The following is a 17384-nucleotide window of genomic DNA, read 5'->3' on the forward strand; positions in this document are numbered from 1 at the left end:
CTTTGGCAAGGCGAAAGAGATCTGATTCGGGCCAGCATCTCTTGAATTCAGGGCAGAGCCTTGAGCCTGGAGGAGGTGGGCATGAGCAGTTTCACTGAAGTGGATGGAAATAGAGTCTCCAGAGCTCTGGGCATTTCTCCTTTTAGACATCTGACATCAAGTCAGAAGGGAGATTAGCAAAAGTACTGTAAACAGAATTCTATTCAGTATGAGACAGAGTATATTGAGGCTATAGTGTAGTGCAGTATTGGAAAAAGATGTGTTGTAAGATGAAAGCATTAAATGTGGGCATTACTACGTTTCAGGTTCACCTATGAAATTGCTCCAGTGTTTGTACTTTTGGAATATGTCACGCTACGGAAAATGAGAGAAATGGTTGGCTGGCCAGGGGGCTGTGGCGATGGGATATTTTCACCTGGTACATGATATTTCAAGCTTGCTTCTTGGACTATGCTATGTGACATCCCCTGTAGTTAAAGAGTAAACATAATTAAATATGCATGTTCACGAGGAACCTTGCTAATAACCACTAGCAGCCTCTTTGAGATAAAGCTTTGCATGTTCTTGAATTTCAGGGATTTGATTATAAGAGGGTCTGTTTGAGCAAATTGCACTGTGTTGTGAGCAGCTGTAATGGCACATGGGAAACATAATCAGAAGAGACATTGGCCTTGCCTCCACTTTTTGTAGAGTGCATGAAACAGAAAGAATGTTGTATTAATACAGTGAGAAGAAATGCTGCCCATCAGCAAAGGGGGAATTGGAGTGAGGATGAAAAAATTCAGTGGTTAGTTAGGGTCCCACCAACTGTGCAGTAAACAGTTAACTTTCCATGTGTGAGCTGGCCATGGTGCTCAGTGGGGACTCTGGAGTGCTCCTTCCTCTGGGTGTCTGGAGGCTCAGACCTGCTTCTGTCTGGGCACATCAGTAAGGTGAAAATGCCTGTGGTGGCTGTGGAGAAGTCATTGACACTGAAGCACTACATTAAGGCTTTCATTCTATTCATTCCACTTAGGCTTTTGATTTATATTTTTTGTCACTGAAACTAAAAATTTTAGCCCATCTATCTCCCTATATTGCAAAAAAAAATTGGAAGAATTTACATTGGGCACAGCATGTTGGTATGTCAAAAGAGAACAGCCTGATAGTTGGTGGGATAGGAGCTCTTATTGAAAGAAAGCTCAGAGACCTAATGGAGCGGGAAAGAGCATTTGGACTACCAAGCAGAGGAAAGACCTTGTGGACAGCAGCCTAGGCTATTGAGTCTCCAAGTGCAAAAGTTCCAGCAGCTCTCATCAGCAGCTGATTGCTGGCATCTGACCACCCATGTGGGAACTGCTGCAGGATTCTGGGGTTGGTCCTTTCTGCAGAAAGAGGAAGAGATGAGTTTACATTACTTCTTGTTGAGAGTTTCTTGTTCTTGTACACTGCACGTGCAGAACTCAGAGGCCTGGCAAGGGTCTTCAGATTCTGTTGGCCTGTTTTGTTGGCTGCAATTAATGGTGAGTGTAAACAGCCACAAAATTAAAGGCAGAATGCAACCTTATTGTTCATAACTTTTTTAGGGTTAAAAGACTAGGTAAAAAAAAATAGTAGGAAAACCTGGCATTGAAGAAACTTAACATTTCAGTCTTGATTCTTTTGATGCTGAGCCTAGTGATTTTGGACAAGATAGGACAAATTTCTTCCATGTGGACACCTTAATTCACCTAAATCATCAACAGTAGCCGCTGCATGATGTTTGCTTGTTTTAGGGATGAAAACCTGAATATTTTCTCTTAACCTCTCTCTGTGTCATGTTCCCTTATTTGTTAAAAGAGGTGTAGAAGCATGCTTATATCTCCTACAGTACTGTAAGGGAAGCAGCCCTCAACCCGCTCTGAGCCATATGCCTGCAGTGCCATTCCCATTACAGGGTCACCAGGTGTCACACCAGGACTGAGGACAGGGAGAACCTACAGCAGGGACCCTGGGTAGAAGAGAAGGGCAACACCCTGGGCTTGTTACAGCAATTCCTGTTTTTTCAGTGGAGAGAGTGGATGTGTATATGCATGGTGCACGTTATCCCAGCTGCCTTTGGGATGAGCCAAGCCATCCCCTGACAGTGCTTGCTTGTGCTCCTCCACCTTTAGGTGGGCAAAAGTTAGGAAGCAATCAGACCTGTTCATTTAAAAACCTAAAACCATGATCAGTATACACCTTTTTGTTTTATAAATATATATGCATAAACATAGATATGCAGTAATCTTTGTGTATATATGTGTGTACTATATATACAGGATAAAGCTGTTGGGCTTTATGTGTATGTGTATGTTTGTGTGTGTGGTTGTGTGTGTACACATGTGAAAGTGCCTCAAGTTCTGCATTATATTCCCATAGTGCTCATGCAGTGTTAATCTGCAGCCAGCTGCGGTTTGGCTTTGGATGCAGAGACTCAGTAACAGTCTTGGAAACGCAAAATGAAGAGCATGTTTGTAATTTCTGCATTGAGGATTGAAATACAGGAATGAAATACTGTAGGCCCGTCATTCTTAGATGAGTATTTTAAAGCAGTGTACACTGGTGACTTAACAGCAGTGCTAGGGAAAGGCAACCTTTTCCCCTCACTCCCACTGGAGTGCAGATAAAAAGAAGAGTATTTAGTAGAATGACCCTTTTCCCTTTCTCCTCCCTCTCCAGTTATCCAGAAGATAGTGCCTGTTGGTACACAGTATGCGTTTCCTCAGAACAGGGTGTGAAGCATCACTCTGCTTCAGGAGGGAGAATACAGGTCAGATTGCACTCAGAAGCCACTCAGGAAGTTGCCTTGTTGGCATCTATGGCATGGAGCGGGGGAAATGTATAGATGGCATGTAGGTAAAACTAGGGACTAAAGGAAAAATTGTGACAGAAAAGAAGATAAAAGGAAACCTCAATCATTTTTTTGCATTAGTGTTTTATGCATAAATTGTTCCTTGTGTGTAGTAGACCTGTTACTGTACCACCCGGCTGTGAGGAGTAGCAGAACAAAGAATGTACATTTCTGACACGGGACAGAAACGTTAACAGGAGAGTTAGGAAAACCATAGCAAGACTTGTCATTTATATTGCAATGATATTACACTGCATAGAAAAAGTAACAGTATATTACTGTGGACTCCAGGTGGTGCCATATCTAACATGTATGCTATGTTGATTGCACGTTTCAAGATGTTCCCAGAAGTTAAAGAAAAAGGAATGGCAGCTATTCCCAGACTGGTTGCCTTCACATCTGAACACGTATGTGTTTCTGTTTTTTCCTATCTGATACATCTGCTTGTGTGAATCCCTGATGAGGAAAGTAGCTAAACAAGAATTGGTAGCCAGCTGCCTTCATTTCTGTTATTCCTTCACTGGTAATGAGGAGTTGGGAAGGGGCTGGCTTTTTGCTCCGTGGAGGAATGAGCGGTGAGCTCCTGTGTGGGTTGGACCCAGGGAGGGCAGGCTCCACAAGCACTGCCCTTTTGGTTCCTCTGCCTCCAGTCTATAAATGCAGTATGGATGGGAGAGACCACATTGTGTGCCATGTGTCCAAGGGGAACAGATCCCTGTCAATGAGAATGTGTCTAGCTGGAACCACTCCTGCTGTTTTGTAGCAAGAGGGTAATAACACACATAAAGACAGTAGTGCTGAAGTGCAGTGTACAAACAGGCAGCAGTGGCATGCTGCAGGGCACAGGGTTTGCTGGGGGTCACCCACTGAGCACAACCCTCAGTACAGCAGGATTCATCCAGAAACCAACAGGGACTGGCTGTGTGCTGAGTGGGGAATGCTGAGAGGAAAGGAGATGGGCATGAGGAGGCTGAGTGGTCCGTGTTGGGGAAATGCAGCTTTTTGCTCTACAAGCAGAAGTTGTGTTTCTTTGTATATTGTGGGGGTTATTTGGGACTTAGGACCATTTCAAACTCCTTGCAGTTTATGGTGGTGCAGGAAGAAGGGGAAAGGAGGCTGTACCCAGAGGGGCTGTGAGCTGTCTTCAGGCTTCATGGTCACCTTTTAAATTTCTCTTCAGCTGGATGGGCTCATCCAGAAGGAACTCTGATGGCTGGTTTCAGCAGGCTGCCATCCCTTCTGCTTCACATCTTCCTGGCTGCCTTTTTGACTTAGGAAGCACATGCTTCCATTTCACACTCGTGTGAGGGGCTCAGTGTCCTAACAGCTGATCAGAAATTCCTGGGAGGCAATCTCTTTTAGGGTGCCTTTCATGGGGTGGGATGCAATGCAGGACTGCAGGCTCCAGTTTGCACAATAATCGTCCCCAGAGCAATTGGACAAAAATATTCTGTAAATGCTTTGCAGCTTTCCAAAGTTAGCTGCACAGCTAGAGATCCATTATTCATATGGAGGTTACAAACCTAATAAGTATTGCAAATAAGGTTCAGCGTGATTATTTAAAATAACAAATCTTATTAATCGTTGGAGAATTTCATTGTATTCATAGCAATGGGATGTTAAACAGTGAACCAAATTGTGCCATCAGTCTCAAAATAATGAAATGAGCTTTAATAATTGTGTTTTCATGCCAAGGAAGAAGCAGCTCCCTTAGCAAATTAAACATTCCAAAGTCAAATATGCTGTGAATCCCCAGAATAGCATTTGAAATGTTACATTTTAAAAGTATCCCGAAACTGCAATTTTGTCCCTCCCTCAAGCAGTGTATGTGATAACACATCTGCTAGGGAAGATGAGAAACCCCACTAGGTGAAGATAGGGTCCTTTAACCCTTAATTGCCCAGCAGACAAGGGTTAGGGTTTAACCTTCAGAACAGCAGAGGGTTGCAGAGATCCAAAAGCACAGTCCCTTTTTAGTTAGGAAATGTCATGCAGAACTTGAACAGGCAGTAAGATACGAGGATGGCATTTGTCTCATTTATCATGTCACGCTGATCTTCTGCTCCCTTTCAGACTCCCCAGTCTGACTCTCGTTTCTCCCTGTCGCAGCTGCATGCTGTTGTACAACAATGGCTGTGGAACAAGCAGGCTGTAAATGAAATGCTGTCACTTCCCCACACTGTACATGTGCTATAATAATAAAGCTGTAAGTCTCTGAATTTTATTAGAAATGTTGATTTTTTTTTTCCTTGAGATTTTCAGTTGGAAGCAAAGATTCCAGTATTAGTAATTCTCAGTCAAGAACATCAGCATGACAGACCAGACTCTATTTTCATTTCTACCAATGTAGAGCTTCCGCTATTATGGGTGAAATTACTCCACAATTGCCACTGATATTGCTGTGATCAGAATTTGGCCTCAGTTAGATGCCATGATAGGTTTAGCTGCCAGAGAGGAGAGGGGAAGGGAGGAGTAATTCACAGCTCCTAAGTAATTCCCTTCCTAATTTAGGAGTGGTTATGTGCCTAAAGTGAGAGCTTCAATCCCTGTACGATCAGCGAGGAGAAGCATCTCTGGAGTGAGACTCAGAGCATCCAAATTAGGAACTTAAATGTTCTTTAATTTAGTTATTTTATATCACCTTCGGGAGAGGTTCATCTACTTCTGTGCCTTAACCACTAAGAGGCACCAGCCTCGTGGCACATGCAACCTACATTCAGCTTAAAGTAGGTTATGTGACTGTTCCAGCCTTGCATATGCATGTTCACCAGGTCTTCCCCAAGTTCAGTAGGGCTGTGAAATCTCTGTCCTTGCTCCTGATCGTTTCTGTTTCACCAGTGACACTGAGGCACGGTATAACTGATTGGGTCAGGCTTGACTCACATATAATTTCACTGAGGTGCTCTTGCATTCAGGTCTTAATTTAGTCCTCTGTAGTCACCCTTTCATCATCAGTCATTCCTGAACATGCAGTGGTGTAGAAGCAGTGCGATGTCCTTCAAGGCAGCTGTTCTGGACTGCTCGTGACGCAGGAGACCTTGACTCAGATTGGTAAAAGTGATGCCAGTTATAGCAACCTATTTTAGTCTTTTATTTCACAAACAGTGAAAAAACTCAGATGAAGGCTTCCTCCTACATCCTTGTGCATTGGCTTAGGCTGGAAGGAATATTCAACTGAGTACATCCCCTTTTCAGTGCAGAGAAAGCACCCAAAAAGGAGAGCTGCCTTCTCAGAATATTTTATTGATCCTTCTGTCTGTAAGGCAAGTGTGTTTTCACACATTCCCTGATGTGACTTTGGCCATTCCACCTGGCAGTCTCTTAACATGGAGCAGGGATCATCCCCAGAAGATAAAAAGAATGAAGAGTCGTAGTCTGAGAGGGAAAGAGGTGTGGAGGTGAAGAGTTTAGGTGCAGAGAACGAGCTAAAGGTGTAAGGGGTCAGCCTTGGGGATGGACAGATGTACCTGGAGGGATGTCTAACAAGGAGTGGCCTTGTTGTGGGGCTTTCAGAGACAGGTGCAGAAGCCTGGAGAGCCTCTTCTCCATTTGGTGGCATCAAATTCTGAAAGCCACAAATTACAGAGTGAGTAGTGGTTTTGCTTCTTCCTGAGGAAACTAAAATTCAAACTCATGGATCCAGACATTCTTCCTTTGCACTGCGTAATGCTCAGTGATTATAAAAGCTTTGCTTTGTAATATTTGAAGCAAAAGGGAGACAGTGGAAAATACAGTGGTATTACAGGAGGAGCAACTAAATTTAACTCCATTTGAATGAAAGTAAGCCCTCCTTCCAGAAGAACAGTGCTAAAGAGTGGCCTCCTCCAGGGGGGTCATTTGTCATTAGGTCTAATCCTTCTTCTGGTCAGTGTGTTGGGACTTCTGCACTGCCACAGAATCCTTGTGAGCTCAGAGCAACACTTCTCATCCACAGACAGTACTATAAAACTGTCAGCATAAGAAAGGAAAAAAAGTAGTGAGTCTTGCTGGGTTGGAACTATTACATCTTTCAAAAATGCTAAAGATCAGAATATGAATAATGGAAACGTTAATAATGTTAATTTCTTTCCTGCCATTGACAAATGGAATAGCATTTGTCCATTGATAAAAATGCAATAGCAGTAGCTAAAGGAAACAATAGCAAACATACGTTGTTATGGTGTATTCAAAATGTGATGGGGCACAGAATAATTTTTTGTAAATAACTGAAGGAAAAGCTATGGCTTACAATTGGACTTTAGTGATAAGATCCATGTTGCTTCGTTTTAATCACCAGTAGTGTAAACAAATAATCTGAGTTAGTCTGTGTGCTTTTTATAGCCAATCAAAGGATAAATCTCTGGAAGACAATTCATCCTACTCTAAAATGGGTGCCCGAGCCTCAGGGATGCTGCAGATGTACTCTTTTCTTCCCCTTTTCTTCCCCCCCCCCCCTTTCTCCTGGTTACTCTAGACCAGATTCACGTTCTGAGGTGGTTAAAATGAAGAGGGATCTTGCATCATTTCATGTCCAATGGAGGTGGAGAGGAAAACATGTTTACCTGCTCTGCTGGTGGGGTGAGGCTGAGTGTCCAGGTCTGCAGGGCACCAGGGTGCAGCAGCACAACCTGCAGCCCTCAGGGAGGTACCGGCTGCTGATGTCTCAGCTTACTCAGCGTCTGGGAGTTCATGTCACTCTGAATTTATGTGAGCAGGGAGAAGCTGCAGCCTGAAAAACCAGCTGTGGCCTCTGGGCCCACGGCACGAGGATGGCTCTTCTACCAGCTTCAGCCATGCCAGATGATGAGCGAATAATTCAGCAAGCTGTAAAAATAGAAGCATCTGCACACTGAAGCACCATCCATTCAAGACAAGAGTGGCATTCTTTTCAAAATCAAAACGTTTTGAGCAGCACCAATTTTTCCTTTTTCCAAGTGTTATTGCACCTGTAAGAAATCTGTGGTGTGTTTTGATGCTACAGAGCTCACTATGAAAAAATGACTATCAGGCTTATTCCCAACAGCAGGTGAGATTTCAGACAGAGGGATGGTTCACCTGGCTCAGTCACCTTTTTTTTTCTTTTTTTTTTTTTTTCCTGACCATTAATACACTTTTGTCACTAAGGTTGACTAAAACCTCCTCCTCATTCACTACTGAATTTCATCTGTATTTTTTTCCAGGCAGAAATTGATGTTATTGTTTTCTGAGTGTGTATGTGTAGTCTTCCTGGTGCAAAAGTGCATGCAGAGGTCCCACCCACATGTCTTCCTATCTCTGTCAAGCAAAAGACAGAGATGGAACTGCAGTCCTGCTGACTGCTCCCAGCCTGGTTTTTGATCCAGGGCTGGCATCAAGCAGGCTGTCCTGTCCTACCTTTTTGACCCTGATTCTCCCACCGCAGGATTTCAACTGGCTCCTACACAGCCAATGTGATACACTACAGGTTGTGGCCCCCATATTCTAAAAAGAGTTACGTTTGATATCCTTCCCACCACTAACCCAGCTGAATTCATCAGCAGTTCTGCTTAACCAGGGCCATTTCTGCGTATCTTCCCTTCTCTCAGATCTGTACATTCTTTTATGTCTGCCTGTGGTTATGCAGACAGCCAGTTTGTTAGCATTGTCCCAGAAGTTCTAAAACAGACCCTAAGAATCATCATCATTAGAAATTGTGTGGTTTTTTTCACACCTTCAACCATATTTTTTGCATGATTAGTGTCATTCTGGCTCTTCTAGAGCCATTCAGGTAGTTGTGATTCCTCTGATGTTTCCGGAAGACAGAAAAATATAACAGCAATCGTATGTCTGTAGCTGCATACACAGATTGAGCAATTTCATATTCAGAGTTTCTTAGGAACTGAATTACCTTCTGTATTTTCTTCCCCCTGTTTTGGTTCCTAACTGCTGAATTCCCTTCAGCATGTAAAAAGCCTTCAGGCATCTAAGATATCAGCAGTATATTCATTTAGTTCCCAGTGCTGTGTTAACAGTGCCATGAGACTTCTCAATGAGGCAGCTGAGCTTGGCTTTTTTCCAGTGGATGCCTTTGAGCACATGGGCTTAATTTTCTTCCTCGTAGTAAACTGTTCCAATCCGTATTTCCTTTTAAAGGCACTTTGGGTAGTTCTATTTTCTATTAGAAAAAAAAAAAAAAAAAAAAAAAAAAGGAAATGACAGTAGTAAATTTGTTTTAAGTAGTATAGAAGATAGAGCAACCTTAAGCAGAGTAGTCAGGACTATTAATGAAAATTACCCCTTAGTTGTTTTTAAAGCACACTTGTTTTTTTAAGGGCTTACGTTCAAGGCACGTCTTACAGCTCAACTCTTCTTCCTCTCTGTCTTAAAGCTGGTGTACATTTGGCGTTCATTTCTCTCAAGTGCTCATTATTGTATGGGGCTGTTAAGCTCTCTGTGCAGTTCCGTTGACTTCAAGGTCTTTAGGTGATGCTGACACATAACCATCATGTTCAACTCCTTCCATACAGCACTCTGATGACTGCAGTACTGTTGAAGCCAAGTATTCATTTGATACAGCGGTAGTGATTATTCCTTTGGTTTGTGATTTGCTTCTCCACTCCTGCACTGGCAGGAGGATGGGCTGTGTCTTCCTTTCTTTAACTTCTTGGGCACCTAAAAAAGCCTTACTAGACTTTTATCTACCTTGTTGATAGAATTCCATTGGGCAGCACTGTTACAGTTGGATTTCAGTTAATAAAAAATCTGATCCTTGGTGATAAAATCTGATTATATAAAACTATTTCATGATCTTAATCACTAGGATTTGAATTAGAATTATGAACCAACCAAGTTAAGATGAGCAAGAGAAAATTCAGCTGACTTGCACTCTAGTATATAACTTCCATGGTTTATCATACAGATTAGGTAATAGTTTTAGTTAAATAATAGCCCAGTCCTGATTTTAAACTACAATAGCTCTGTCTATTAATGGGAGTTATAACTAGCTAACTATCTTTCACTGGCATGAGATCACAATTAGGCTCTCTTAATTTCTCTCAGTCTGTTAATTGGCCAGTAGTCACACAGCAGAAGCACGGTGCTCTTGGTGCCACACACTGACTGAATTCTCTGGAGAAGAAGTTTTTGTTTTGGTGAATCAAATTTGTTTCTCTGCACATATAAGCAAAAGGCAGTGCAGATGTGCGTCAAGAACAGAATTGGGTACATCACTAGCCACAACTGTATATTTAATATTCCAGAAGTAAATCCAATGATTGTTGTTTCTCTAATAAACTGTAGTGACCTGATATGAAGCCTGAAATTACAGTGATCAGTTTTGAAAGTCCGTGACTAGAATTACTGCCTTTTATGGAGCATCTTTCAGAAGGGTTTGCAAGAGTGCAGTGTTTCATTAAGTTGGATAAGAAACAATAATAAAATCAATAAATAATAATAATAAAACTTGTTTTTTTCAGAGTCACTTTTCTGTGAAAAAAGGAGCTGCAGCCTTGGGTATTGGTACAGATAGTGTGATTCTGATTAGATGCGATGAAAGGTAAGTAAAGATGCCAAATGCTATTCATTCTGTTCGTACGTGGAAGAGCATCACCAGGAGCTTAACATAGAGAGAGCAGCATGTAGGATGTAGTCAACAGTATAACTCATAGAGCTATCATCTTCAGTCAGCCTTGCAGTGATTTATCCCACTTGAGGGACTATAGTTGTGGTTTCTTAATGAATCAGTATTAGGAGCTGATAAAAAATCTTGAAGTTCTCTTCCTCAAGGACTTTTCATATTTCTTTTTCATCTCTTCCTGAAGTGAAACAAAAAGTTGAACTAACAATCTTTACATGCAGTCATACATTCTGGTGAGAAACTAAAAGGAGCTTTCTTAGGGAAGGTGCTCCTGCATTTTGATACTGAAATTAGCTCAAATTAGCATTTTAAAGGAGTGAAATATTGAGGAGCATTTGCTAATGTCCTTGTATTACTTCATGACCCCACCATCCTTCTTGGCACTATGGCAAATGGGAATATACCCCTTGCAGTGGGATGTGCAGTCAGTTCTGTGAAGTGTCCTTCCATAGGCAGCATGGGCCAACAGCAGGATGACTCATGGAAAGGAGGAGCACAGCAGGCTGCGTGCATTTCTATAGGCACGACAAAACTGGTGTAAATGAAGTCTTAACTCACCCAACCAAAAGTTTGCCAAAACCCATTTTGTAAAAGCAAAGAAACATTAACAAAATGAACTTGATTTGATGCAGATTTGGAACTTACTGGAAAAGCACACATTCTATGGGATAAATGTAAATTATAAAATCCTCATCCATTCTACTGAGAAGCTTCTCAGTAAAATATTCTCTTACAATGAGTCCCAAAAACCATTGTAATGAGGTATTGAGGTGTTTATGACTCTGCGTTAAATGGAAAGTTTTCCTGCAATGAAAATTCTTTGCAACCGCTATAAAAGTAGAACACCAAATTAAGCAACTTACGTTGCTAATCACAATGCCTGCAGGTTGATCTGTGGGCTTAGTATCCCTTTATTAACAAAAGACTGAATAAACCTTGATGAGAAATGAATGACAGCATCCATGGGGTGGTGAAGATGTAGACATGTAGGAACGTGGAGGAGCACCACGAGATCTTTTCAACATCTTCAGCATGACCAAGCATGCTTCTTGGTAGCTCCTTTCCTCCCCACCCTGATCCATTTCCACCAAGGCTGTCTGGTTTTGCTGTTTCATGGGACTGTGTATATGTGTACTGAATTTCAATCAGGAAAGCATGCATAAAATTATTTTCTTGTTTGTGTCCCAAACTGGACAACTGTACATTTTTGTTACCTCTTTTACTACCTCATTATTTGTAGCAGTAGCACATTAACTGCAGGTTTTCAGTAAAACACTCCACTTTGGTATGACAACTGTGAAGACTATGCGCAGATGTGTTTACTATGGGAATGCTTTGGCTTGCAGCAGTCGCTGTTCACAGTGCTCTTCTGCTGCTGAGTCTCTTTTGCCATCCTCCTTCTGCCTCTGGTGTTGCCTGGCACATTTTATGTAACCAACCTGCCACATTATTTGAGTGAGGTTTGCGTAAAGATGTATTTATAGGTACCTCAGTAGTGATGTATTTAATTATTTTGTAATACATTTTAAGGCTTTCAGGTCATCTGAGTTCAGGTAGCAACACAAAAAGTGCCATGCAGTGTCATTGGCTGTTTGCTGAATTTAGAGCAAGATATTGTGCTGGACTATACTTGAAGCCAATCTACTGCGCGCTCCTTAGTAAAGTTCAGCGTTGCTTGGGCATTGCACTCTCCCAGCCATAAGTTCCTGCACATAATCAGTGTGACCGGGGGCTGGTTGATCACCCTCTGGGTACGAATGTTGGCAATTAAGCAACCTGCCCATCTTTGTGTGTGCACATCTGTGATAAATGGGAAACCATTAAAGTCTAACCATCTAAACTCAGTTTATAGGAGGAATTCAGAGCCTTCCTTTGGCATATTTTTTGTTCAGTACTCCTCTACCAGTCCCAGAAATGGTCTGTGAAAATAAGACAACTTCTGCTTTTTCTGAATATGTACAGGGAACTGGGGAAAACCCAGAATGAGTAAAATACTTCTAAAGCAGAGAAATGCAAGCTTAGCGTTCAGTATCAGCTCTGTTTTTACCTTGCATCTAATTCATTTACAAGATTTTATAAATTGGCCTTCATGCCTTTTTCCTCTGAATCGGAATCTCAGGCAAATAGTTCATTTTAAATGTGTTGCAAATACTGTATGCAGCCAGTGCAGAGTGCTTGGCAGTGCATCTGAGTCTGGACTGGTTGCTTTGTCTCACATCTTGCTTCAAGCAAACATGAACATGTAATGCACCAGTAACTGCGAGCAGTCACCCTGAAATGAGCCCATCACTGGGGCCAGGACATAGAGAGGGCTGCTTACACTGGAGCTGTTGCAGTGCTGAGGCCATGCAGCTCAGACAGCATTTTTTGTTCCTGCTAAGAGGGGCTTGGAACCCAGGGAGCATCTTGGGAGCCTGGGCTGAGCCCCTTGCTTGGGACCAGGAGCAGTTCCCAGGGCTTTAACATCCAACAGGACTGGAAGGCTCCGTGGAGCTGCCTCAGTCTTGAAGGGGAGGTGACTGTGACTCTGTTGCCATCACCATGTTGATGCTGATCAGTTGAAAAGGTAAGCAGGCTGAAAATGTAGACTAACGGACAGAGTCTATCTGAGCTCTTCAGTGCCTCATGAGCCCTGGGCAAAAAGTCACTTTGTTCCTTTTTGGGTTTCCTATTAAGTGAAGAAGTAACAGCAAAAGATGATTTCAAGACCAGATTTCTAATATAACTCTATTTTTCCCAGAGGGAAAATGATTCCATCAGACCTTGAAAGAAGAATTCTTGAGGCCAAACAAAAAGTAAGTTGCCATTAAGTTTACTCACATTTCTGCTTCCCCCAGCAAAACAAAAACGAAAGTGAAAAAACACCATACTGATATAGCTAGTTGGTTTGGCAATAAAGCTCCACCCAAATCTCCTGTTGCTGTATTTCCTTTTGCAAAGTGAAGTTCTGATTGTTTAAGCCCCAGTTCAGCAAATAAATGTACACACCCTCTACCTTTACTGCTCTGAGTATTGTTTATGAAGTCAACAGAAAGTGAATTGAAAACAAAACACTGGTGCAAGTTCCTGCATACTCAAGGCCTCACAGTGCAAAATCCAGGTGACTGTGTGCTCCTTGGTGATGCACAGCATTTGAAAGCAGGAGTCCAATAGGTGGTCCTTGGTCACTGAGGTGCCTTGTGGATAAGATTTGCTTTATGTGACATTACGTAGAGCAGACCCGTTTGTTTTGGGAAGGTGATGGGGAGCAGAACTGTTCCTTTGAGCCCTTACCCGTCTCCTGCCTCTTAAATAAATGGAGGAGACTGTTTTGGAAGTTTGCTGCCACCTTAAGGTAGAAACTGTAATATCACTAGTATCTAAATGAACAAAAAGCCCTGTTATGTAGCAACTGTGTCCTCTAGGAGCCACTTGTGGGCTCATTGTGCAGGCTGCCATCAGAGCAATGCCAGCTCCAGCAGCATGGGAGGAGTTAGGGCTGCTGCTATCTGACTTTGCCAAATGCCTCTGTGCTTTCTTGTAGGGATTTGTTCCTTTCCTAGTGAGTGCCACAGCTGGAACAACAGTGTACGGGGCTTTTGACCCACTCATAGCTATTGCAGACATCTGCAAAAAATACAAAATCTGGATGCACGTGGATGTAAGTGTCTTCTTGGGTGGGTGGGTGAGGGAGGCAGATTCCAAGGCACGTAAGCATGAATGTATTAGTTTTTTCAAAACCCTGTAATTAAGTCTGTTATCCAAGTGCTGACTTCCCAGTCCTCTGACAGGCTCAGGTCAAGGGATGTAACTGTGACAGTGCAGTACTAACAGTAAGTGGGGTGCTTAAGATGGATGGCCTATTTAGAGTGCTTTGGGCTTTCAGCTTTAACTTTAAATATCACTAGTCCAAGAAATCCCTAAGAACCATCATGCACATTGGCTCTGCTTCTGTAGCAGCTGCAAAATAAATACATAAGAAAAAGTCTACATTTTTTTCTGGGGTAAGCACCCAAAATTGCCCAGCAGATTAATCCAGATGCTAAGGAGATATATCAGATTTGGCTGCTTTGCTCAGCTTTATCTGGGTTCTTACCAATAAATCTTACTGAAGGATCATCTTTCAGCCCCGGAATGGATTTTATGTCATTTTTGCAAAATCTTTTCTTCCAAGAAACTTGGTAGCTGAATTTCCATAGGGCTGACTATCATGCTTTTGATTACTTTGTCAGCCCAAATCATTCCAATTTAAGAATTCATGTTTGCCTTCAGCTACTGCTCAGCCACATGAAATACCTACCTGTCCCAGATCTCTGTAAGCAAATGGGGGAAGGCAGGCAGTTCTGCTCACAGATGTCATCCTGGAGAAATGCAGAGTGTCCTCTCATTAAGATAATGTATCTTGCCTTGTAGGGAGCATGGGGTGGTGGGCTGCTGATGTCAAGGAAGCACAAATGGAAGCTAAATGGTGTTGAAAGGTATGATTTATTAGCGTTAATTAAACTCACTTATTAAATGCATTTTAGCGTACTTGTGATTACCATAGCAGTATCTATAAACACAAATAAAAATCAGTCTCTGTTATCTCCAGGATACAGAAGGAAGGAATTATACAGACTGCTCTTCCAGTTGAAGCAGCATTGCCCTGTGCCTTTGTTCAGAGTTACAGTGCAGCAGCACTGTGCTTTGTAGTGCAAGCAGCAGACATTTCTTGTTTGAATTTTTATTCCTTCCAACATGCATTCTTGGGTCCAGAGTGGTTTCTGAAGCATCCTCTGATTCCCTGTCCAAAAAGAATTAGCACTTGTATTTCTCTGTCATGAGTATTGGAAGGTTGCCTGCTGAGGTCTGAGTATAAAAGGTGGATGGGTGCACCTGCAGCTGGGACAGTGTTAGGGCATTCACCAGCCACTGCTCCATCGCTTCTGGAAGGAATGCCACCTCCTAATGACATCTAGATACACACATTTCCAGTCCTGAGCTCATCAACATTACATATACACACAACTGAACATAAACTATAGCAATGTAGTTCTGCATCTGAAAAGACTGCACTTAAACTCGCAGAAACTTGCCCAGAAACTTTTAGTTGAGCCGTGGATCTCCTTGCCATGGGATGTTAAGATTTACTTGAGTTCAAGAGAAGGCAAACAAAAATGATTCAGAACTTCAAGGAGCTGCAAAGTGACATGAGGCTTGAGTATTTCAAGGAAGTTCTTACATACTTGCCCTGTTTTATATTCTTCTGGGCATATACTTAGGCCGCTTACTAGAGGCCGTACTCTGGGTACATGGAGTCCTGCTCACATTCGTATACCTTCCAAAGGTGTTCAGGATTAAACTATACTCCCTTCTGCCTTTTTTTATCTCTAAATCAAATCATTATTAAAAATTACAAATGATTTCCTCAATCTATTTCTGTGATCATGTATCTATCTCACATGCCAAATTTGGAAAGCAGACAATGGTTCTGTGAATTTTATATACTTCAGTTAAGACTGCCTCCAGTACTCCAGATTTATATATTGTCCTTTAAAAGGACTTAGATCTAAATACTCAGTGCGTTAGAAAAATCTGAATGGTTGTCTGTAGGGATAGAGTTTAGGAACAAAAAGTGTTTTCTGTCAAAGTTCTTTGGGAATTAGAAGTTCAGGTTGAATCCACAATGGAGAATTTTCCATGCAGGATGCTTTAGGTCCAGTATGTCTTCAGTGCTTGGTAAGCACCATCCGCATGTGCCAAGTGGAGAACTAATGAAGCTTGTCATTTCCAGTCCTATTATGCTTCCTGGCGGACACAGCAGCTCACTTCGGTTTGTCCAGATTTCAAATGTGGGCACTTCTAGAGGAGAACTTATCAGATCCAGTTTCTATGGACAGTTCCATTTCACAGTGTGTTATAGGTCTGAATAAAACTGGAGCTGTTAGCTGTTTCATGGGAGAGGAAGAAATAAGAAGGAACAAAATGTCCCTATTCATTGCAGAGGAGTTGGACTAGATGACTTTTGAAGGTCCCTTCCAGCTCAGACCATTTTTTGGTTGTAAGAAGGGACCATTGAATGAAGCACTCTTGCTTCAAGTATTCCCATCCTTTTGGTGACAGGCAGTCCAGAAAAAAAAAGGCATGTCAAAGACAGTGAAGCTGCAAAGCCAACCTTACCAACCCCTGTAGGCTCAGCATGGCACATTTTGAAGAGCACCTGAAGGAAGCATGTGCCTGGAGCAGATAGGTCTGACCACCATCAGGACATGCAGCCTGGTGCCCCACTCCTGGGGCCTGGACAGCGGTGAGAGCTACATAAGAAAATCATGCCTGCAGCTGGATGAATGCTCTGCTCAGTCTGGGCATCCTTCCCAGAGCTGCGGCTGGCCAGTGAGAGCACCCTCGTCTGGTTTTAATGATGGCTGAGGCCCAAATCCTGCCAGCCTTGAATCTCTCATGGCATCCATTTGGAATCTCCAAAAGAATAGATCTTTTTTTTTTTTTTTTTTTTTTCTGTCGATGATCCATAGTAATAAAATCACAAAGGTGCTCGGTGCAGTTATTCTGGGGAGCATGAGATGCTTTAGAAAAACATCTGTGGATCCACGCAGCTTTTCTTTGCTGTTTCTTGCAGTCAGCAGTTTCTTCAAGCATATACTGATGGCTCAAGCCCAGAAAAACTGTTGAAAAACAAATGAAGATTATTTTGGATAATTATTATATTTTTCTGGATGCGAGTGGGATAAATCTGGGGGAATAAATGACCCTAGGGTAAATTGAATGTTTCAGGCAGATAATTAACATCTGGCTGTTGTCAGTAAATAATCCTTTTGTTTAAGAAGACCTATACCACTACTGTTACCTAGAGGTCTCTTAAAGGATTTTTGCCTGATTCAGCACAGACACAGATAAAAATGAAAAAGTACCATATCAAAGGAAATTCATGGACCCGAGTGCATGTTCAGAATCATTAGCTCTGATGTTGTAATCAGATGGCTG

General features: G+C 42.2%; 1 protein-coding gene across 1 annotated transcript in view; it reads left to right on the plus strand.

Annotated features, from left to right (window-relative positions):
• GAD2 (glutamate decarboxylase 2) overlaps positions 1-17384 on the plus strand; it is a 32598-nt gene that overhangs the window by 5570 nt on the left and 9644 nt on the right. Inside the window, exons 6-11 of the mRNA XM_072330323.1 lie at positions 306-418; positions 3143-3258; positions 10264-10343; positions 13165-13219; positions 13948-14064; positions 14817-14881. Coding sequence (XP_072186424.1) covers positions 306-418; positions 3143-3258; positions 10264-10343; positions 13165-13219; positions 13948-14064; positions 14817-14881 — 546 coding nt within the window. The remainder of the gene's footprint in view (positions 1-305; positions 419-3142; positions 3259-10263; positions 10344-13164; positions 13220-13947; positions 14065-14816; positions 14882-17384) is intronic.

The sequence above is a fragment of the Excalfactoria chinensis genome, chromosome 2 (genome assembly GCF_039878825.1).
Source record: "Excalfactoria chinensis isolate bCotChi1 chromosome 2, bCotChi1.hap2, whole genome shotgun sequence".
NCBI lineage: Eukaryota > Metazoa > Chordata > Aves > Galliformes > Phasianidae > Excalfactoria > Excalfactoria chinensis.